A 24,908-nucleotide genomic window follows, 5' to 3' on the forward strand; every position below is an offset into this window, starting at 1 on the left:
CTCATACAGACCTGGAAAAAAAAAAAATCCCACAGGTCAAAAAAATGTCCTGGCACAAAACTGTTCCTCGAATAGGCTCTATGAGGGGTGAGGAGCACAAGAGCAGGTTTCAAGGAGAGAAAGATATACCTAAGGAGTTTGAAGAGGAAGACCTTTAAGAAAAGGCTGGAAGGGATGGAATATTTGATAGGCAGCAATAAAAAGTTACTGAACAATTTAATTACAATGGTCACCTGTATAAAGGATCATCACACAGATTATGGAGGTTAAATTTTATTTCTATTTTGCAAGGGAAAAAAGCATAAGCTACAGTACAAAAGATTTGGTTTCAATATAACAAATTCAGTTTCAATGAACAAAATCAGTCTTGAGTCACTGATGCTAAATAATGGAATAGGATACAACAGATGGTGCAGGACCTTCAAAGACAAGATACAGAGCTAGCCCCTGAAATGCTGACGAAGGGAAGGTAAGGCAAGAGATGGTAATTTTGGTCCCTGCCAAGGTCTCATGCTATTTTCTGTAGGTGACACTTTTCTGCTCTGTAACTGTGTGAAATGCTTGGTCTCTCAGGTGCCATCTTGTTTGGGCCTGTATTATTCCCATGGCCTTCTTTAAACTTGATAATCATTAGAGGAATTCAGCTGTGGGCTTGAGCTTTCACAAAAACAGCCTCTCTCATTTTCTCTTCCCTGAGTTTAAAGAAAGCCTGACTTTGTTTTTGCTTTAGATGGATTTGAAGAACCCATCTTCTTGAGTAGGTGCCTTCTCAATCAATAAACCCGTCGTTATTCCAAACTTTGACATATTGAATATTGGCGTTTTTAAAGCGACACCTCTATTAACACCGCATGCCTATGATGACAGTTGAATTCCCTTTGGGGTTATCAACTTCTCACATGGTCCTCCCTCCAAAGGAATACTTGCAAGTGGTTTGCATTCTCCACAGTGTAACAGGTATATGGAGATTCCCATAAATTTTATAAAATATTGAGTTAATCGATCCTACTTTGAAGAAATACCATTGAAGATTAGATTTCCTTTATCAAAGTAGCCAGGCTTAAAATGCATTGCTTGTACTGCACTGTTTTAATGACATTTCACTTTTACATTGGCATGCCAATTAAAAATTAAAAAATGGCATATTATTGTAGGATTTTATTTAAATTCTAAAAAAACTGAAAGATGTTTTACTCAATTTAACTAAACCTGAGGTCATTTAGCATAGGTGATTTTGCATTTCTTACAGATTATCCTTTGAGGTTCATAACTATAAAGAACTCTAGCACACTAAATCTTGGGAGAATTGGCAAATGACGGCAGGGAAAGATTTCAGGGACACGTTTCTTCCTTTGTCCACTTGAAAGGGTAGCTTGAGGTGATGATTAATCTCACATTGCCAAATTCAGTGCCTAAATATTTTGATAAGTACTGTTATGTTTAATAATTATTTGTAAAGTATTTGTGATTTTTACATGTTGAATTATTATGTCAAGAGTTTTTAGTTTGTTGTTATTAATGTGATAGGGAAGGGACCAATCGTTAAAATCAAATGCATGGATCATGCTGCTGAGAGCACATACAAAGAGGAAAGTTGAAGCTGCAATAAACACAGTAAAGCTCTTGGGTTTGAAGCAGAAGATTATGGAATTAGAAAGATTATGGTACATGTATTTTACATTGTATGCAAAGAAGTCTTTTCAGTCTTATAAGCTCACTGACTCACTTAAGAGAAAATGGTTCCCTAGGTCCAAACATACTTTAAGCTCCCTAAGGACTGGAATGATCTCACTATTTCTCACTGTTGCATTAGCACAGCACCCATTTATGAACAACTATTTATAAGCAGTGATATTTCAGAGAATATAAAATGATGGAAGAAGGAAACAAAAAAGTTCTTTGTTTGCAGCCAAGTGTGGGGATTAGATCTGTATTTGTTTGGACAATTATTTGGAAGAATTGTCACAACTGTTTTAAAGAAATAACAAATGTCTGCACCATAAACAATTCTGCAGTATAAACAATTTTGACATCTTTTGTTGAGAGACCAAACCAAAAAACAAAACACTCACACACACACAAAAAAACCCCAAAACAAATAAAACCACACTATATGTTCTACAACTTAGAAATTAAACAAATCCCCAAATTTCAACTTCCACTAAAATATTTATTTGATGATATCTTACAGAAATAAATAAGAGCAGTTTTTCCTCTAACACATAGGCATATTTATGTATGTATGTATATATAGAGAGATTTTTTTACAAAATTGAAGCATATCAAATTGCTTCCCCTACAACTTTAGCTCAAAAGGAATACTAGGAAACAAACAGAAACACTAAATCTGCTCATCATTAATTATAACCATGGGCGTCTGAATCTCAGTGTAACAGATGAGTGAGAGGAAGAACGTGAGATCTGGAGTCAGGGGACCTGAGCTGCATGATCTAACTGGTATGTATCTTAGGCACATTTCTCAATATTTCTGAACCTCAGTTCTCCTTTAAAATAGGAATGATGTTCATCATATCAACTTCACAAGATTGTTGGGCAAATTAAACACGTGAATGTACAGGAAAGCTCTTTGTAACATGCAAAGAGCTATAAAAATAATAGTTCTGTTTAACCTCATATAAAAGAATCAGTGCATATCTCCCTTCACTGAAGAATAAGCACCAAAAATGTGTGTGTTTCTTCAGCTAAATTATCTCAAACCTAGAAAAAGAAACTGCACCTTAACTAAGCACCAGAGCATCTCGGACAATTGTGATTCAGGGGATGTTTCCATTACAGTTTTCTGCGTAGCTAAGTAGAAGCTAATGAGTCCTGAGGGTCATTTAAAACTTTGAAGGCTCAAAGAAAACAAAACAAAACAGGAGCATTTGTATTATATCAAATGGCTAGGATATAATAAGCTACTATTCCTTAGTTACCAATTTCAAAGTCCATTAATTCTTCACAGAAGAAGAAACACTAAGTTATTAGCACTTGCAATTATTTGCTGATGTAAATATGATATTCTCTTGTTTCAAAGATAAAATACTGGTCCTTGAGATAAGTACTAGTGGAATAAAATAACAAACGTGATCATAAATTTAGATATTTCTGGTTAAAAATCTAGTTACATACACAAGAACATGGGAAAGAAAAGGAATGCAAGACATCAGTATAATAATGATTATTTAAAAACCTGCCATATTTCCATGTCATAATAAGAACTAAAGGTACAAAAATTGTGATATTTACAGATACATTAATCTTAAAACATATAAAACTTAACAAGAAAAAATAAAAGTAGAGAAAGCAGATTAATTTTAAGATAAACATTAATACGTTTAGAAGCCCTATTTAAAGTTAACTGCTTACACTGACACTACTTAACATGTAATAGAAACAGGAAAAGTGTTTCAAATTTTCATGGCAAGATACAGAGAAAAGAAATAATTGCCTAATATTAAGTTATTGTTAGGAGTTGTAGTACTGTAGTTACTATGTATGGAGTTACAGTATAAACCTACTTAAGTAACTAGGAGTTAATATAATTCATTATCTACTAAAAATAGTACTTACAAGATATTGCTGAGTTATGTGCTAAAGATACTGAAGGCCCTTCCAAAAGTGAGATTCGTGTTGGTTGTACAACCAGGTCATACAAAACTAGGCTAGTTTACTTTCTCGTGTTCCAACTCTTTTTAAGACTGACCTTATCAAAAGAAATGTACATAAATAAAAATAAATGTTTTATTAGGAGTGAAAAATTAAAACCTTTACAGATCTTCTGGAAACAGCATATTGAAAAGAGCTCCATGACTACTGGGACACTGTACAACTGGAAAAGAAGGAAATTCATTTGCCTAAAAACAGTGGATACTGACATCTAGTGGATAGTTTACTTGTAACTTTGCTCTAAAGCTACGGCAGTTTTTAAACACATTGACGTTTGCAGACTGAATCAGGTGCACTTCATTCAAGTTCTTCAGTGTCTTTGGTAAAGAGGTCTGCCAGATCAGCCACGGTCAAGACAGAGGCCTCTGGATGCTTCCCCGATGAGCTGGTGTGACTGCAGGATTTTCCAGGTGAGCAGAGTCAGAAAGAAACCCCAGGAGTAAATGATTTCATTTGTCTTATCTATCGTTCTAGCCCAGTGGTCGGCAAACTCATTAGTCAACAGAGCCAAATATCAACAGTACAACGATTGAAATTTCTTTTGAGAGCCAAATTTTTTAAACTTAAACTTCTTCTAACACCACTTCTTCAAAATAGACTTGCCCAGGCTGTGGTATGTTGTGGAAGAGCCACACTCAAGGGGCCAAAGAGCCGCATGTGGCTCGCAAGCCACAGTTTGCCGACCACGGTTCTAGCCTTATAATACTATAACATATAATAAGAATATAAAGATATTATATCACCTATACCAGTGGTCGGCAAACTGCGGCTTACAAGCCACATGCGGTTCGTGAGCTGTGGTTTGCCGCTCTGTTGACTAATGAGTTTGCTGACCACTGGGATAGGGGCTTAATCACAAGGAACAACAACAGTCTGTAATTATTAGAATTGAGAGTCTAGGTCAGTGGTCAGCAAACTTCATTAGTCAACAGAGCCACAGTTTGCCGACCACTGATCTATACTAATAAAAGGGTACTATGCAAATTGGTTAGGACGCCCTCACAGTAACGACTGAACAGCAGGCTGCATGAGGCGACCAGGCAGGCAGGGGGGTTAGTGACGGACGACCAAACAACTGAACAGCAGGCTGCATGGGGCGACCAGGCCGGCAGGGGGGACAGTGAGGGGTGACCAGGCCGGCAGGGGGTGCAATTGAGGGTGACTAGGCTGGTGGGGAGGGGTAGTGAGGGGCAACCAGGCTGGCTGGGGTGGCAGTTGGGGGCAACCAGGCTGGCAGCGGGGAGGGGGGCAGTGAGGGGTGACCAGGTCGGCAGAGGGGGGCAGTGAGGGGCGACCAGGCAAGCAGGAGGGGCAGTTGGGAGTGACCAGGCTGGTGGGGGGGCAGTTGGGGACAACAAGGCTGGCAGGGGGGGGCAGTTAGGGGTGATCAGGCAGGCAGGCAGGTGAGCAGTTAGGAGCCAGTGGTCCCGGATTATGAGAGATCAGGCCTAAACCGGCAGTCGGACATCCCCTAGGGGTCCTGGATTGGAGAGGGTGCAGGCTGGGCTGAGGGGACCCCCCCCTCCCGTGCACAAATTTTGTGCACCGGGCCTCTAGTAATAATATAAGGATTACTTGTTCTCAAGTTTTTATACCTGAGTCATAAGAAACTCCAGAAGAAAGTAGGTGATGGGAACATTATTACATCTTGTTACAATTAGTGAAGACTTCTATATATTATTTTCAGGCTTTGTCATAAAATGCTTTTTCTTTGCACAATTAATAAAACAAAGAAACAAAACCTCCCCAACTGTTACTAAGGCTCTCACCTTACAATTTACCTTCTTACTATCTCAAGTTAATTTGTTTCAAGAGAACTTCAACAGATCTTCTAATTGCTATTTTATTGAAGCAGCTTAAATATAATCACTGAATTCTGTTATGTATGAAACAACAACAAAAAGCCTCATGTTTGAGGCAAAAATTCTGGTGGTCACCTTCTTCCTTCCCTTAAACACCGATGGAAGACAATGTCTGGCTTCAAACTGCTTCTTTGTCAACTATGCAAAGTCCCCCCATCTCTACTGTGTGTATCTTCCAATCACACCTATCTCATGAGGATGCAGTAAAGCATTTGTTTATGTTTTCAAACGACTTTAAAGAACACAAGTTATGGAATAAATATTAGGAAGTTTTAGGATTCTAAAGCTGGGTTTTGAAAATTAAGGCTGCTTTGGTCTCTGCTGCTGTTCCGCCTTTGGAATTAACACCATAATTACCAGCAGAGTTTTAAGTCCAGACCTTCCTCTCTGTGTGTGACTAACACATGTGAAGTTCAAGCAGCATGTCAGTGTCATTTTACAGACATCAGACCAAGGCTTTTAGGTGGGGCATGAAGATGGATATCACTTAAAAGTCTACTGTGGCAAAGAAAAATAGGATAGTTTAAACATTTTAATACATTACACTCCCTATTAATACGTTAAGTCAAATACAGAATAAACATTAACTGAAAAATTTTTACTAGGTAAAATGCCATACCTTACTTTTAAAAAGTATTTGCACTTGTATCTTTTTGTTGACTAAGTAGTCATCTAAGTGAAGAAGCTCCAAACACATACACAACTTTATATATAAACAGAAAAACGTCCCCACCCACTAAGTAAACTGTCACCTACCTCCTCTCAGCAGTTTTTAGCATTGCTTGCATTCTTTCTTCTATGGTTGCTTTAATCAAGAATCTGTGTACAATAGTAGGTCTAGGAAGTACATAACAATTACAAGTTTAAAAACATCTTAAAACTAATGGGAACAAACAAACTTCGTTTTGTACAAACTATACCATCAGTCAGTTGGCAGGCAGTAACCAAGGTGCTGGGGGGTGGGGGACGGTGGTGGTGGTTCAGCAGTCAATAAAATGAACTATTTAATCTCAATGAACTTACATTCAAATGAGAGGAGACACAATGAACACATAAACAATTATGATATTTTCAGGTAACAGATAATGCCAGGAGGAGGCTGACATGAGTTGAAACATGACTGATGGTAATGAGGTCACTAAGCAAAGGAGGAGTGGGAAGAGTATCCCAACAGAAGAAACAGTAAATAAATGCAAAGCCCCAGAAAAGAACATGCTTGGCACAAGCTTAAAATGTTCGAGAGGCAGAAAGAAGGCTACGGTGGCAGAAACAGACTATAAACTCGGGGTAGAGAGGTGAAAGCGAGATTGGAGAGGTGGGCACAGGTCAGAGCACGGGTCTTGCAAGATACGGCAGGAATTTAGGTTATATTACGGTTATAATAGGAATCCACAAGTGGGTTTTATGTGTGATTTGAGTTACACTTGATTCCACTTCAGAATCCCGTGGGCTGCAGTGCAGGTTGGACTGGTAGGCAGCAAGAGTGAGACAGGGAAGCCAGTTAAGTTCTTCAGTCGGCCAGATAAGAGGGTGGGCTGGATGTTGGTTGTATTAGCAAAGGTAGTCAGCAGTCAGTAGATTTGGAATATTTTGGGGAGGTGGAGCTGACAAGACTGAACTAATGTTTGGATACGAGGTATGAAAAGAGAAATATGGAAGAGTCCTAGATTTCTGGTTTCAGAAACTACAAATGATAGGGCCTCATTCTGAGATGGGGCAGTTTTGGGGTGGTGGCAGGGAGGTAGGAATAGTTTTGTTTTGCCCATGTTAATCTCAAGTTTTCTATTAGACAGACATCCAGGGGAGGTGTAGCATCCACAGATCCAGGTACAGAGATAGAAGTAGATAGATGTGTCTGGGACAGAAGCCAAAGGGACATGTCTAGAATATACTGAGCCTCCCTATTACTACGGATGGACCATGTGTGCTTCTGCCTAAAACCATCTCTATACTGAGAATTACACCTCTTGCCCACTCGAAGGCACCGTCCCAGCATTCTCCCCTACTCCTGCCTCATTAGTTTTTCTGTCTCTAATGCATCATTCTCTTATTATTTCTCTCATATGACAAGGGAAAAATAACACACCTCTCTTGATCCCACTCTCTTTCTTTTCTCTTTTCTCTGCAGCAAAACTCCTCACACTAGTCCCACCAGCTCTACCAGTCCACAGTGCATTGTGGTTAAAAGCATGGAGTGCTGAGACAGAATGGCTATTTGAAACCTGCCACCACTTTTACTAGACATGTGACCCTGGACAAGTTACTTAACCCCTCTCTCTTATAAAAGTGTTTGTCAATCCTATCTAATAAAAGAGTAATATGCAAATTAACCATCACTCCACTACACCCACAAGCCACGCCCACCAGCCAATCAGGAGAGAGTATGCAAATTAACCAAACCAAGATGGCTGCGGCCACACAGCCAGCAGGAGGCTTGGGTTTCTCCGGCAATGGAGGAAGCCAAGCTTTCCGCACACCCTGGTGGGCCCAGGCCTCCACACATGGCTACAAAGTTTCAATTACAGAAGATAAATAAATCCCAACAAAAATGGCGGCAGCCATGGAGCTGGAGAGAGCCGGAGGCTTGAGTTGCCCCCCGGTGATGGAGGAAGCCAAGCTTTCTGCAGCTCTGGCCTACCTTGGCCTCCACTTAATGCTACAAAGTTTCAATTATAGAAGATAAATAAATCTCAACAAAAATGGCTGCAGCCAAGGAGCAAGCAGGAGGCTTGGCTCCACTCAAGGCCACAAAGTTTCAATTATAGAAGATAAATAAATCCCAGATCCCAGGGCCTCCGCATGGGTCGTTAGGGGGCGTGGCTGGCCTGCAAACCACCACAGGCTCCTTGCCCAGGCCACCCCATGCCCCAAGGGAACCTGCACCCTGATCCAGGACACCCTTCAGGGCAAACCAGCCGGCCCCCACCTGTGCACCAGGCCTCTATCCTATCTAATAAAAGAGTAATATGCAGATTGACCATCACTTCAACACACAAGATGGCTACCCCTATGTGGTCAAAGATCCTGCCCCCATGTGGACACAAGATGGCCAGCAGGGGAGGGCAGTTGGGAGGGACCAGGCCTGCAAGGGAGGGAAGTTTGGGGCGATCAAGCCTGCAGGGGAGGGCAGTTGGGGGGGACCAGGCCTGCAAAGGAGGGAAGTTGGGGGCAACCAGGCCTGCAAGGAAGGGCAGTTAGGGGGGACCCAGGCCTGCAGGGGAGAGCAGTTGGGGGGGTGGACCAGGCCTGTAGGGGAGGGCAGTTGGGGGGGACCAGGCCTGTAGGGGAGGGCAGTTGGGGGTGACCAGGCCTGCAGGGGAGGGCAGTTAGGGGTGACCAGGCCTGCAGGGGAGGGTAGTTAGGGGCAATCAGGCTGGCAGGGGAGCAGTTAGGCATCAATCAGGCTGGCAGGGGAGTGGTTAGGGCAGGGTTGGGCAAACTTTTTGACTCGAGGGCCACAATGGGTTCTTAAACTGGACCGGAGGGCCGGAACAAAAGCATGGATGGAGTGTTTGTGTGAACTAATATAAATTCAAAGTAAAGGAGCGGAGGGGAGAGCAAGAGAACCCTCCGCTCTTTCGGCTCCGCGGGCTGGATAGAACAGCCGAACGGGCTGGATCTGGCCCGCGGGCCGTAGTTTGCCCACGGCTGGGTTAGGGGGTGATCAGGCTGGCAGGCAGAAGTGGTTAGGGGCAATCAGGAAGGCAGGCAGGCGAGCAGTTGGGAGCCAGCAGTCCTGGATTGTGAGAGGGATGTCCAACTGCCCGTTTAGGCCCTATCCCTGAAGGTTTGCCATGAAGGGTGTCCTGGATCAGGGTGGGGGTTCCCTTGGGGCATGGGGTGGCCTGGGCGAGGAGCCTGTGGTGGAGCCCATGGGGAGACCCTGGGATCTGGGATTTATTTATCTTCTATAATTGAAACTTTGTAGCCTTGAACGGAGCCAAGCCTCCTGCTTGCTCCTTGGCTGCAGCCATTTTTGTTGAGATTTATTTATCTTCTATAATTGGAGAGGTTGCAGGCTGGGTTGAGGGACACCCACCCCCGTGCATGAATTTCGTGCACCAGGCCGCTAGTAAATAAATAAAATCCTATTCTATTTTACACTCACACCAGGCCTCTATCACTCCACCCAAACTGGTTTTGATCTCCATGCTGCTAAGTCTAAGGATCAATTCTCAATCCTTACTTTACTTGACATTTGTACAGTACATGACACAGTGGATCGTATTCCCCTTCTTAAGTTACATTCTTTACTTGGCTCCCAGGACATCTCCCAGTTTTCTTCTTAATGTACTGTTTGATCTTTATCTATCCTCTTTGCTGGTTTTCCCCTCTTCTCTTAGAGATAATTAGAGCCTTAAAGTTTGGGGTGCTCTGGAATTTCATCCTTGGTTCTTCTCTCTATCTCAGTCTCGGTTGGTAACCACATTTAGCCTCAAGACTTAAAAATACCATTATATGCTGGTGGCTTCCAGATGTATCTCTCCAGTCCAGACTGTTCTCCTGAACGCCGGACATCTATATCCAATTACAGAACAGACATCTCCATTTGGATGTCTAATAACATCTCGAACTTATATCTACAATGAAGTTCTGCCATTCCCTCCCCAAGTCCTATAATCTTCCCCAGGTCCACGGAAAGCTGCTTCATCCTTCGATTGTCCAGACCAAAACCAAGTGTTTACCTGACTCTCTCACACACCATGTCCAGTCTGTTTACAAATACTACTGGTTCTACTTTCTAAATAAATCCAGAACTTGACCGCGTTTCACCATTTCCACTACTGTTAACATGGTCCAGATTACCTTCAACTCTCACCAGGATTTCTGCAATTGCCTTCTAACTAGTCTCCCTGCTTCTAGTCTCCCTTGTGCCCCCACCCCCTCCCCATGCCCAAACATGACATTTGGAATGACTGTTTCAACACTTACATTAGCTCATGTCACTCCTCTGCTCAAAGCCTTCCAATGGCCTCTGGGCCCTATATAGTCCCCCCAAACACACACACAGCCCTCCAGCCAAGCTCTCTGACTTTATCTCCTATTTCTCTCCTCTTTGCTCTCTCTACTTCAGCAACTCCAGCTCCTTCCTATTCCTGAAACACACCAGGCATACTCCTGACTAAGGGCCTTTGCACTGAGTGTACTATCTACCTAAACAGTCTTCAGTAAGGTATCTGCTGGGCTTTCTTTATCTCACTTCTCATCTTGGTTCAGATATTACCTTCTCCATAAGACCCCCATGCCGTCCTGGCCAGCCACCTGCACTCTTTATCCTCCTTACCCAGGTCTACTTTTCTAACTCCTAACACAGTATATACTTTTCTTATTATGCTTATTGTTTACTATCTGCTTCTCTAACAACTTTTTATAACCAGGATTTAAGCCCCAGTAAGGGCATCTCAAGCACCCAGAACTGTGCCTGGTAGATAGGTGCTCAATATAAATTCACTGAATGAAGTATGTAGATATCGATACAGGAGACTGTTCAAGTTGGTGATGGAAAGAGGAGGCACTTCTAATCTGATTGTATCTGATTTCCCTGTATGAGGCTAGATCATTGTCAAAGGGGAGGAGGAAGATGTAGAAGACTTAAGATAGTCTCCTTAGAAAGTAGAACAATCTATTTACGAGGGAAGCATGGTTGAATTGTCAGGTAGTGTTAAATGTTCTTTTAGACTTGTGGCCTTACATCAGAGAAGAGTCCAGTGCATGCTTTAGAAACATCTATAAGACAAGAAGTCTATGTTTAAAAATATAAGACAACCCCCCCCATAAAAACAAACAAACAACCAAACAAATTACCAAATAAGACATAACTGCATTTTAAATGATACTTGGTAGTACTGTAGAACAAGCCTGCATTTATTGTATTACTTTGCCATATTTTGCTAAGGGTTTGCTTAAAATTAAGTCATCATTTATTCTCTCAGTTATTGCTCACAGAGCAGTCCATGTGTCCGAGCCTAGCCCAGGAGACCTCATCTCCTGCCATTGCTCTCCTCATACCTTACACCCCAGCAATTGCAAACTCCTTACAGTCCCTAGAAATATTATGTTGGTTATCTCTTCCGATTCTGAAAACAAGACTCTCTTTGGCTGTGCAAATACCCCTTTTTAGCCCAACTTTGAAATAATTATTCCTTCAAGACTCAACCTAATAAAGCTTTTTCTGACTCTCTAAGGCACAAACTGCTCACTCCCTTCTTTTGTTACCACAGTACTTCTATTATATTTTTGCACACTGTACTACAATATATTCAATCATCCATTTCCTGTACTACATGGTAACCTCATTGGGGGCAACAGATTATGTCTTTTTCAACTTGACTCTTCAGTATCCAGCACAATGGTATTCAATCAATATTTACTTAACAAGTTCTTCGTATGGATGCATTTCTTTGAAAAACATTCAAGGCATCTAACATCCAGGAGGTAATACATCTGAGAGACCTTATAAAGAATAATGGTCCATCTTGATACTTGAATAAAAGTAGTCCATACTATATGATATATACTATTAGGTTTGCTTTGGGTCTTATTAATAAACTAAATCTAATTCTCTCTAAGAGTAGACTTGTTTTAGAGTGGGGCTGTCTTTTCCTAAGGGGAGGAATTTAAAAAGGAGATATCTGTTTTCAGTCATGCATGAAATATGCCTTCTTTTAAATACAAACTACCTGAGACAATAAAAAATCAATTCTTCCCAAAGTTATGATGGATGCCTTCAACTTTGCAGTTGTCTTAAGCAGTTTAAGAAACTTCTTTGATGAAGTATCAGGGTAGTTTGTGAAGGAGAAAAGACAAAAATCTAGGAGAATTTGGGGGTTTGTTGTTTGGAGGAGGGAGGGTTGGAAATCTCTCAAAATGTCCTTTGGTCATATAATACTTGAAAATTTAATAAATGAGGAAGAGATTAAAAATGAATAGGTTATGAATACAAATGAAGAGTCTTAGGAACTTGAAGCAAACATGACTGATATTAAAGTCCTTACTTTGTTTGTCCAATTCGGTGCACCCTTCCTATGGCCTGAAGCTCATGGGCAGGGTTCAATATGGGCTCCACCAAGAGAACGTGAGTAGCTTCAATGATAGTTAATCCATTAGAACCTGTGTGCAGGGGCAGCAGCAAAATATTGATTTGGGGATCATGTTTAAATGCTGAAAGGTTCTCCTAAAAAAGAAAGGTACATTTAGATTTTAGCTGGATCAGTTAGAAGTAAAAGCAATATATTACAGCTCATGTTAAATATGCCTAATGGTATTCAGGTCATTGTGGAATATAACAGCTAAGAAAATTAATTGTAAAATTACTAGTTTTAGAAAATGTAAACTTATTGCTTTACTTTATGAGTACAAGTGTCTCCTAAGTTCTAGTTGAATCACTATATGATGTATGCAAATTAAACTATATGAGCTGAGAGGAGAAAGAGAGCAAGAATGTGTTAGAGCATGTATGAGATAAGAGACATGAATCTGCTCAATGTTCACTTGGTCTTTTTGTGTGTGTTTATCTTCGATGTGCACTGTTGTTGCACTGAGTGTGATGTAAGGACAATCTGACCACATGCAGTTTTGCCTGATGCAGTGAATTTAGAACCTAATCCCCAGGGCATGACGCCCAGTCCATTCAAAAGGTATATCATAGGCCATCTTTTGTTATATTAAAGAAATGTACCTCAAGTCAGAAGAGATCATGCTATGGGTATAACTGAACAAAAAGAAAATAACTATAGTTTCTCTACTTTGCTTTATAATTAATCAAGACACAAGGCAATAAATAAAAGTAAGCTAGTTAACAGAACTTTCCATTTACAAATGAATCCACTTTAAAAAATATGAGAAAATCTTGGCATACCTGAAATGTCTTCACACGACTGATCTGTGCAAATTCCATGTTGTTGTCAGTGAGAGCTTTTGAAATAATATCTAATACATCTTGCCACTAAGAACACATAAGATAAGAAAATATTTATACATAGCTTTCACATAAAGAGAATTGAAAAGGAACTAAGTCAAAATAACTTTTGTACCTCAGAGTTAAGTAAACACAAAACCAAAACCTTTAAATGAAGTACCATCAATATTATTTAGTACTATATTGAAATGGTAATGTTTTTATTTTTTTAATCAAATGCTAGTTAAAGATAAAGATAGGGTAAACAAAATAATCATCTTTGAGAACTGAATTAAGCATAAATAATAGAAAATTAATAATGGAGTGCTTAATGAATGCGGTTACTTATCTTTCCAAAATGAAAACTAGAATTTTTATTCAGTTGATTATTTATCTTTCTCTTACACAATCAAGTTCATTTGTGAAATGAGACTTTCAAAGTTATAGAATCCAATTTTTAAAAATATTAATATAAGAAAATCCCCAAGTAAAAGGAATATAAAAACATGAAATGTAGCTATTGGAATTGTCTTGTGAAGCATCATAAAATTTTATAAAAATAATTCTATAGTATGGACATAGAAAATAATCAGTAATTCTAAATCCTACCTATATTATGGCAAACTTTAATAACTAGTTCTCAGATATAAAATGATTAGACCGAAAGCCAGTTGGTGTTAACAGTGAGGATGAAAATGCTCATTATACCGTTGAGAAAACGAGTGCTTTAGCTTCTGGATCTCTAAGCTGGATTCTCATCAGAGTTCTGACCACAGCTTCCACTTTTGTAGAATGACTACCCTTTGAACACAAAGAAGAAAACACATTACTACCAAATAAAATCTAGTTAACAACAGAAGGAAAAACCATTACAAAACACTTTTATTATCAAAACTATATGATAGGTACATATGTGTTTATCCTTTTTTATTTTGCATTTTCTGGGAATTTTCTTTAGCCTCAAAAGTGTACAAGTTATGGAATTTACACCCTGAGAGAATCTACCTAATAAAAGCCTAAGCGACCTTTATGGCGGAATGAACAGAATGACTGGTCGCTATGATGTGCACTGACCACCAGGGGGATGATGCTCAACGCAGGAGCTGACCCCTGGTGGTCAGTGCACTCCCACAGGGGGAGCGCTGCTCAGCTGGAAGCCGGGCTCATGGCTGGCGAGCGCAGTGGCAGTGGCGGGAGCCTCTCCTGCCTCCACGGCAGCGCTAAGGAGCAGCAAGCCGAGTGGTAAGGAGCAGCGAGCAGGTGGGTGGTAAGGAGTGAGGGGTCCCGGACTGTGAGAGTGCGCAGGCCGGGCTGAGGGACCCACCCCCCCCCCCCCCCCCGTGCACGAATTTCGTGCACCGGCCTCTGGTCTATATATATAAAAGGCTAATATGCTAAGTGTCCGACCATTTGACTGTTCACTATGATGTGCACTGACCACCAGGGAGCAGACGCTCAACGTACAGGCATGGAAACATGGAACAGACTGAGGAATCTCAGAAGGAAGGGGAGAAGAGGGAGGGTGGGAAGAGATTAACCAAAGATCTAATATGCATAGTAGAGGCCTGGAGCACGGATTTGTGCACCAGTGGGGTCCCTCAGCCTGGCCTGCAGGGATTGGGCTGAAACCGGCAGCCCGACATCCCCTGAGGGGCTCTGGATTGCGAGAGTGTGCAGACCAGGCCGAGGGATCCCACTGGTGCACGAATCTGTGCACCGGGCATCTAGTCTAAATATATAAAAGGCTAATATGCTATGTGTCTGACCGTTTGACCGGTAGCTATGATGTGCACTGACCACCAGGAGGCAGACACTCAACGTACAGGCATGGAAACATGGAACAGACTGATGAATCTGAAAGGGAAGTGGGGAGCGTGGGAAGAGATTAACCAAAGATCTTATATGCATAATAGAGGCCGTGACTAGTGGAGTCCCTCAGCCTGGCCTGCAGGGATCAGGCTGAAATTGGCAGTCCAACATCCCCCGAGGGGTCCTGGATTACGAGAGGGCACAGGCTAGGCCGAGGGACCCCACCAGTGTACGAACCCGTGCACTGGGCCTCTAGTTGAATATAAAAGCACACCAGAGAGTCATACAGAGATATGGCCCTGAAGATAAGATTTTGTAGCATAGATTTTTCTTTAGATTTCTTTGGTGGTTTGTAACTTGCAAATAACTTGAATGTTTCCCACTACTATTCAGTTTAGAGGAAGTCACTTGTTGTTTTGGTATTTTATTACTTCCATTACTTTTTTTAAAAAAGATAATATTTCTTTATTGATTTCAGAGAGGAACAGAGAGGGAAAGAGAGATAGAAACATCAATGATGAGAAAGAATCATTGATCAGCTGCCTCCTGCACAACCCCCACTGGGGATCAAGCCTGCAACCCAGGCATGTGCCCTTGGCTGGAATCGAACCTGGAACCCTTCAGTCCACAGGCTGACACTCTATCCACTGAGCCAAGCCGGCTAGGGCTACTTCCATTACTTTTATTCTGGACTTTTCTTTTTGAAGTAGAGCTGACTCTCTCAATGTGCCTGTGCTATGCATAGTAGCTTCCACTAAGACCAGATAACATTGTTTTATTTCTGTTTGCACCTGTTCACAATGCTAAAAACCCAAATTGGTAGTGACATATATAACTTGGTGCTGTTATGCAACTTGTATGACTGGTCTCATAAAGTGGGAATACTTTTCAAGCAAATGCCTGGGGTAAGTGCTGGGTTCTTAAGCATTTACATTCTACTTGAATGAAGTTCAATGGGAACTCCACCTTGGCTGTGGGAAATCTTACAGTGCATAAGGCCATCAAAATATTATCCTGTTCTTTTAAACACCTTGAGTAATGATTTTCATGAGATAAGTTAGCAACAGCAAAAAAGTAAAAGCTTTATTTGGACCCAAAAGGTCTTAGGGATATTATCCTATATAATAAAAGGCTAATATGCCCCTCCCCCCCCCCGCCGGCCTGGCCCAATTGGCCCCAATTGAAGCCAGCTGGCCGGACCCCACCTGTGCACGAATTCATGCACCGGGCCTCTAGTATGTAAATACTATTCAATTGTCCAACCATCCAGCTATCCATCCACTCACTGAGTACCTGTTACATGCCAGGCATTGTTCTAGATCAGTGGTCGGCAAACTCATTAGTCAACAGAGCCAAATATCAACAGTACAACGATTGAAATTTCTTTTGAGAGCCAAATTTTTTAAACTTCAACTTCTTCTAACGCCACTTCTTCAAAATAGACTCACCCAGGCCATGGTATTTTGTGGAAGAGCCACACTCAAGGGGCCAAAGAGCTGCATGTGGCTCGCGAGCCGCAGTTTGCCGACCACGGTTCTAGATGATGGGGACACAGTAGTAAATAAAACAAAGTCCCCACCTCAAGAACAATGTCCTTTCTACATTTTAGTGGAGTTTACACTCCCCAAAGTATAAGTTCTTCATAAAGGTAATTTCATAAAGATTATTTATGGTTTAAATCGTAGAAGTACATTTTCTCCTGGATAGAAACTTCTCATGACATAAAAACCTTGTCCATTACAGGGTCAGGGTTTCCACCAACAAAAATGCTCTGTGTAAAACCTAGCCAAATTTAGGACACAGGGAACATGCCACGTGGAGCTTATGTTCTGCCAGGAGGCCTACTTTAGTATCCAAAACGCCTGGCAGTTGTCAGGACTTGCAAGGGGAATTTTGTTTACTTTGTGAAATGCCCAGTAGGTTCCAAGGGTCATTTAGGAATACTGTCATACTGTCGTTAGGGCAGATAGAGTCTTTAACTTACATTCTGATCTTAGCATTCATTTTATTTCTATACTCAATCAATAGAATCCCTTATATCCCTAAATATGAAATACCAGTAGAAAAAAATGTCTTAAGTTATTTAATACTATTTTTATATTCTTTAAATATTTATTATCTGAGATCAGCTACATAATTAAGCACTATGTATGATATTACATTGTTTAATATGTCCAACAGTATCAACCATTGGCTTAGAGTGAAATAAAACATTTTATTTTAAAAAATATGGTTTTATTGATTTTTAGAGAGAGAAGGGAGAGGGATAGAGAAAAAGAAACACTGATAAAGAGAAACATCACTGATCAGTAGACTCTTGCATGTCCTCTACTGGGGATCAAGCCCACAACACGGCGTGTGCCCAAACCAGGAATTGAACCAGTAACCTCTTGGTTCATGGGTCGATACTCAACCACTGAGTCACACTGGCTGGAGTAAAATAAACAATTTAGATAAAATAAAAACTGTAATGAAATAAAAAATATTACTTCTCAGGGTTGTTTAATAAAAACCAGGGATTTGATAATAAATAATAAAAAAACCCTAAATTTAGGAATAGTATGAACTAATATTTACAAAATTTCAAAATAATGCCTTCATTATTCACATAGAGCCATCTTTATTTTATATCTGACCACATCCTCAACTCCAGTTAGACGATGTGAGCATTTCGTGGGAGAGTTTTAGATAGTCAGAAGAGTCCAGTGAGAGTCTGAGAAAACAATAAGCAGATGCTTCAAGGCGAAGTGGCAGACACCAGGGCAGACATGTGACAGAGGTTAAGAAAAGGGAACAGGCAGCAGAAGGCAGAAGTGACAGATACAAATGGTGACAGAAAAGGCAGCAAGAAGCAAGATGAGAATGTGAAAGAGGGATACAATTTGCTTGCATAATAGGTACAATATTCAGTCATGTATTTAATAAAAAAGAAATGCACATATATGTGTATCTATGACAAAAGATAAATTAACTTTAAATTCTGTAGTCTTATAATTTTTTACAAGATGCTTTAATTAACTCATGTGTTCATCAAAACCCATGAAAGACAGGAAGAAACTGGAGCACAATGAACACAGCTGTACACTGATACCCCTGTCCCAACAGGACAACAAATGGAACTGTCTTAGTCTCTTTCCTGGGGTCTAGGAAAGCTGCCATAGGATAAACAGGTGTTAGGTTTGATGGGTTCAATGACTCAGTTTCACAGAAGCTGTACTGTTTACTTGTAGCTACAGTGATCACTTCCTAAACCTCAGCGCATTAGGCCTGACACAGCAGTTCTGTCATACGCTGCTCCCTGTACTGTGAATGCTTTCATCTAACAGTCAGCAGCCCTTCTTAGGCAGGAATGCCATCTGTGGCCCTTGGGATGCCTGAGGCCAGAGGAAGAGACAGAAGAAAAAGAAGAAAGAGCTAAGAAAGACCATTTTTATGAGAAGGAAAGGGAGAAAGAATTACAGGAGTAGAAAGAAAGGAGAGGGGGACAGAGAAGTAGTTCTTTGTGTGGTGAGTAGGATAAAGTATAACCAATTGTAGATATTATGCACTAGGACAACCCATTCAACATCCGGGTCTCACCGCTTCATCTTCTAGAACCCTTTTTCCTTAACCTCACTTGGGTCACCCACTTCTCCAGCCACATCTGGAGTACTGAATACCTGTCTTCTCTGAAAATGACTAATGAAGATTGCCTATTCCTTGCTAAGAACGCCTAATCTTATAGCTTGTTTGCTTGATAGCCGAACCTTTACCTATTATTTGGGCAGTGCTGACAGTCTCCTCCTTATCGAAGCAGAGTGTTCCTGTGGCCTCCGTTGACAGCACACTGGCCTGGAGTGCTGTCTCCAGTTGCTCCTCCTAGGTCTCCTTTTTCAGCCTGCTCCCTTTATTCTACCTTCACAAAGCTATGGGGTTCTGCAGGACCTGCTCTGAAGCTAATTTCTATGTTCCTTTCCTTAGGTAATCTCATTCTCTCTCATGGCTTCAAAGATCTCTTATGCCAATGACTGACTTTTTAAATATCCAGCTCCACATATTAACGCTTTGTGGGATAGTTCTAATCGAATGTCTTAGGCACTTCAAAGATAGTATGTCTAAATGTACTCCTCTTCCAAATACCTTAATACAGTAACTGCACCATTATCTACCTGACTTTTCACATCAGAAACCAGGGAGTCACCTCTGAAATCTTCTTCATCAGCCCCTACAGCATTCTATCTTGCTAATCAACTTTACTCTAAACATCTCTTAATATATCTACTTCTTACCATCTCCACTGACACCAATGTAATCAAAGACATCATCACTATTGCTGTAGCCTCCTAAACTGGTCTCTCCAAATGTTCTCTACTATTTTCTAGACAGCAATGTAACTGATATTTTCAGGTTTTACTCAAGTAACAGTAGAAATAAAGAGCAATTAGGTATTTTTTAATTCAACTATAGTTTTCTTGGAAGGGGGCATCCTAAAACCTGCCTAATATTCTAACATCTTAACTGAGACTGCCTAAGTGGGGTAGTTAATTCTATCCCAAAATATAATCCTTAAACATAGTGAGAAGAGAACTTCAAGGACCCAGAAGGAGAAGGAATTAAGGAAAAAGATTCTATCCCCTCTTGCTTAAGAGTATATGCCACCATTCTCTCGACTAGTCCTTCTGGCCTACATCCCATACTACATGTATTTATTTGTCCTTCATCTAAGCTTGGTTAGGGGAAAAACAAACAAACCACATTTAAGAAATACAAAGACCTAAAAAGCCTAGTACAGGCTTTCCTGAATAAATTACAGATCCTGTTTGGATTTCAAATTATGGTCACTTTCTTAAAATTTGGAATGAAGCCCTAGATGGTTTGACTCAGCAGATAGAGCATTGGTCTGAGCATCAAAGGGTCCCGGGTTCGATTTTGGTCAAGGGTACATACCTGGGTTGCAGGCTCCTCCCTGGCCTGAGCCCTGGTCAGGGCATGTGTAGGAGGCAACCAATCAATGTGCTTCTCTCACATCAATGTTTCTCTCTGTCTTTCCCTCTCTCTTCCACTCTCTCTGAAATATCAATGGAAAAATATCCTCAGGTGAGGATTAACAACACTAACAAAAAAATTTGGAATGAAGCATGGGAAAAAAAATTAGGGAAATAAAGCCAAATTTAGGCTGCACCCTAAAATATTAATCCACACCATTTAAAAGACCACTAACTTCAGTAACCAGTCTACTTTCTCCTTCAACCTGGTTGGGCATATCCTTTTTCCCGGATATCCAGGGCTAAATGAAAGAATGAGGACAAAAGCTTTCTTTAAATAAATCTCTAATGTAACCAGAGCACTATTTGCATAGACAGAGATACTATAAAAAATAACAGGGAAGTGTAGTAGACAGATACTATAGAAAATAACAGGGAAGTGGAATTCTAAGAAGGCACTTTTTGGCCACAGTGGGCATGCCTATCACTGACTATGAGGGAGAGAGTGTTCTTGTGTTCTGCTCACAGGAGAGGGTAGATGGTGAAGCTGAGGCTTTCGGGCAGTGTGTCCAAAGACAGACAACAGTGGTTCCTACACATGCACAGCCTCATTCTTATTTTGATTTTCTCATTGCCCTGACTATTCTTCTACATGTTCTTAATCTACTTCACCTTCACAGGGATGTCCTCTTCCTGGCTGGCTTTCTCCGAGGTGAAGACATACGAGATTTCCTTGTGAGATGTGTTCTGGCGGCAGATGGCACACTTAATGGAGCTTCTGTGGGAGCCCACACTGTACTGTTCGATAATAATGGAAACGCATTCATTACAGAAACAGTGCCCACAGGTCAGGACTGCCCACTGGAAAAGAAAACACAGAACATGCTCAGGGAGTTGCCACCGAAGATGCCTTCCAATGTATACATACATGAAGAGGAGAAGAAGTCATCATTGCACTGCCTAAATATTTCATGATATGAGTATTCTTTAAGTCATAAAAACTAAGCTTTACATTTAAGTGAATGATTTTTAAGTCCAGTCAGAGTAAGCTTTCATAGTGTTTAGTTCTGCTCACCCTAACAGTGAGCACAATACTCAGCTAGTTGCTGTTATTTGTAAGAAGTGGATGTTCTCGTTTCAGTATTTAGGAAGAATGTGAATTACCCCTTCAGCTCTCTAATGGCAGATATAATACAAGGACTAAGAACAACATTAATTTGGAGGCAATATCACACTCAATATAGTCCATACAACTTTTAAATACATTTACATTTTCCCATGTTAAAGCATTTATTATATAGAAAATAAGATGGACTAGTATCTCAGATATGCTTTAAAAGTGGTTTTGGGATACATTAAAAATTACAAAATAAACAAATAAAAATATATTTTTGAAAACCCCCTTATCATATTTTAAGAAAGACATTAACTTTTCTGGAGCATATTGTAGGGACTTCTCCCCTTTTTGGTGGTGGTGGGGAGGTGTAGAAGAGCATTAGATTTCATCGAGGTGTCAGTTCTCATCTTGTGTTAATTATTTAACCTTTCCACCTGATAAAAACCACCAACAAAAATAAAAACAGAAAGGTGCTAGGAGTGACGGGCTCCTAAGCCCTAAGCGATGATGTGCCTGAACTTGAATGGAAAGACGGTGTGTGGCTGGGCTTTCCCTAGGTACTTTGCAGGATGGAAAGTGGCAGACACCAGGGCAGACATGTGACAGAGGTTAAGAAAAGAAGCCACACTAAAGGAAGAGAAAATGTGACAGATAAGCTCGGTTTAAAAACACTGACTGGGAAGGGGAAGGGGTTATTTGGGTTTTCCTGGGTGACGCAGTTCACGACACTCTCTAGGTGCACCTCTGCTCTCAAGGACTGGGCCAGGCTCCCCAGGAGCAGAGGCTGCAGGAAAATGACTCAGTGGGATTTTTGCAGACAGAGCAGCACTGTTCTGTGCCCTGTGCACCTCTAGTGCCACGGGGGATGAAGGACACTTCCTTTACTTGAGGGGACTTGTGCAGACTGTGAGAGCTCAGGATGGACAAGGAGAAGAGCAAAACAGATTTATCTGCAACGGAGGAGAAGCCAGAGTCATCTGGCACCAGAACATTAGTGACAGGAAGTTGACTGAAATGGCATAAACAGAAAAACAGACAAATAGCAATGCCTTTGAAAACTGTCAAGTGTTTTATAAATGCATGTGATGTTTATTATAATTTCACCTGTTTTCCCAGCTGCCGAGCACAGATTGGACAAGGTTCTGGATTAATACCTCCTGACGTTTTGTCTTGAGACTATCCAAAAGAGAAGAATTCAAAAATATATTGGTTATGTTTGAAAACCTGATACAAATACAACTTATTTATGGAAGTAAATTCTGGCCATTGCAATTTTAATAACCTGATGATTAAGATGACCTGATAATTTATATTTTATTACTACTATTAACATTCTTGGGATTTACAAATAACATTTACTAAAGAAGTGAACAAAAAATGGAAACAACTTTTATTATAGTTTGTTAAAGTTATCATATTACTGTAGTTGTGATTATCATAGAAGGCAAAATGAAAAGAAAAATATGATATAATTAGCTAAATTCACAGATTATATTTTCAGGCTAGGTTTTGTTACAAAGAAATGATATATTCTGCATGTCCGCTTAGCATGTCTCACAGACATACGAAGAGGCAGTATTTATTTCTATAACTCCTTATTAATACTGGTTTCTGCTCAGTATCCTTTTTCTAATCTCATTAAGGCAAAGCAAATAACTAGACATCAGATATATTATTGATCTGAAACCTAATTATACCTGGGAATTACGTTGAAGTATACTAGCTTTTCACAATCTCCGTAAAACTATTTCAAAAATTAAAAGAGCTTCAAAAAAGTCATCAAATGGGTAGGTTTTCAAACTGAAGAAAACATAGAGGATTACTAAAGTTTTTAAGTCTATGGTTTCACTAACCAAATAGTTTTTTTACAAGTCATTGCTCTTGATTATCCTTGATTCTCTTAGCAACTCTCAAATATACATACAGTATTAAATATAGTCACCATGCTGTACATTATATCCCCAAGACTTATTTATGTTACTAGTAGCCCTGTGCACGAATCGTGCATCAGTAGCTCGCTGCCACCCTCCAGTAGCTCTCGGCCCGCTGCCCCGCCCCCTCCCCCACCTCCACCCCCAACAATAGCTTGCTGTTCTGACCCCTCCTGTAGCTCCCTCTGCCCCCCTGCCCGCCCCCCCCATAGCTTGCTGCCCTGCCCACTCCTGTAGCTCTCCGCCGCCCACTTATAGCTCGATGCTCCACCCTCCTGCTGATCCATGATCCGGTCGTTACGTGGTCAGTTGTTACGCTTCATGGCGTAACGATCATTTGCAAATTACATCTTTATTATATAGGATAACTCAAAGTTTGTATCTTTGGACTCCTTTCACCCATTCATCTCACCCACCTCTCGTGATCTGAAACCCTTTGGGGGATGTCCGATTGCCGGTTTAGGCCCAATCCTGCAGTCGGACATCTCTCACAATCTGGGACTGCTGGCTCCTAACTGCTTGTCTGCCTTCCTGATTGCCCCAACCACTCTGCCTGCCTGCCTCATCGCCCCTAACCACTCACCTACCTGCCTGATGCCCCTAACCGCTGGCCTGCCTTGCCTGATCATCCCTAACTGCCTCTGCCTGCCTGCCTGATCACCCCTAACTGCTCATCTGCCTGCCTGATCATCCCTAACCGCCTCTGCCTCAGCCCCTGCTGCTGCGGCTTTGTCTGGAAGGATGTCTGGAATGTCATTTGGCTGTCTGATCTAATTAGCATATTATGCTTTTATTATTATAGATTAGATTCCACATAAAATAGAGATCATATGGTATTTGCCTTTGTCTTATTTCACTTAGCATAATGCCTACTAGGTCCACCCATGCTGTTGCAAATGGCAAGAATTCATTCTTTTTTATAGCTGAATAATATTCCACTTTCTTTATCTATTCATCTCTCAGTAGACACTTAGGTTGTTTTCACATCTTGGCTACTGTAAACAATGGCTCGTCATTACCTGCTTCTCCTATAAAGAAGTAGAATTCCTCAACAAGTAGTAGACTCTTTATAAAAGTAGTAGACACTTTAAATGCTTTAGAGTCCACTTAACCAGTAACTGACATTGAAAACAGCTGTTTGACAACATAACATGTTAATCTTCAAATTTCTGTAGCATCTTAAATGCAGGCCATTCTGCTCTAAGTCATTTATTTACATTTAATTTGTCAAGTTCGGCTGAATCACTAACATCTTATTAATCACTACTTGATCTAGTGCCTATCATATGTCCACATCAAATTACTCAAAATCCCTTGAGGCCAGGGACCAAGTCTGCCTATCTCAAACTTCTAGTACAATGTATGTACATAGTAGATGCTCAATAAATATTTGATGTGTGCCAGAAAAATTATTTAAAAAATTTAAGTTCATTATCTTTTATTTCAAATAAACATAATCACAAAAATTGGGATTATATTCCATTTATAATTTTAGTTATTTTTTTCCCTCTCACCTTTCTAACATGAGCATATTCTTATCTCATTTATTCACAAAAAACACCATTTAAAATATTTAATCATGTCATGACAATAACCCATAATTTATATAAATGTAATTTTTGTTGGACATAACTACTGTCCCATACTATATAGTGCATA

General features: G+C 40.6%; 1 protein-coding gene across 5 annotated transcripts in view; it reads right to left on the reverse strand.

Annotated features, from left to right (window-relative positions):
• Positions 1–259: 259 nt before the first annotated feature.
• SHPRH (SNF2 histone linker PHD RING helicase) overlaps positions 260–24,908 on the reverse strand; it is a 75,007-nt gene continuing 50,358 nt past the window's right edge. For 4 of the 5 annotated variants that reach the window (XM_080664447.1, XM_080664446.1, XM_080664449.1 and 1 more), the window contains 7 exons: positions 22,423–22,494; positions 20,874–21,062; positions 14,137–14,229; positions 13,390–13,476; positions 12,527–12,705; positions 6,288–6,368; positions 260–4,063 (listed from right to left, as the gene is read on the reverse strand). In XM_080664447.1, the coding sequence (XP_080520573.1) occupies positions 3,967–4,063; positions 6,288–6,368; positions 12,527–12,705; positions 13,390–13,476; positions 14,137–14,229; positions 20,874–21,062; positions 22,423–22,494 (798 nt within the window). In that variant the 3' untranslated portion in view covers positions 260–3,966. Of the gene's footprint in view, positions 4,064–6,287; positions 6,369–12,526; positions 12,706–13,389; positions 13,477–14,136; positions 14,230–20,873; positions 21,063–22,422; positions 22,495–24,908 lie in introns of those variants that run through there. The other variant, XM_080664450.1, reaches the window with a different exon arrangement.

The sequence above is a fragment of the Plecotus auritus genome, assembly GCF_963455305.1.
Source record: "Plecotus auritus genome assembly, chromosome: 4".
Lineage (NCBI taxonomy): Eukaryota > Metazoa > Chordata > Mammalia > Chiroptera > Vespertilionidae > Plecotus > Plecotus auritus.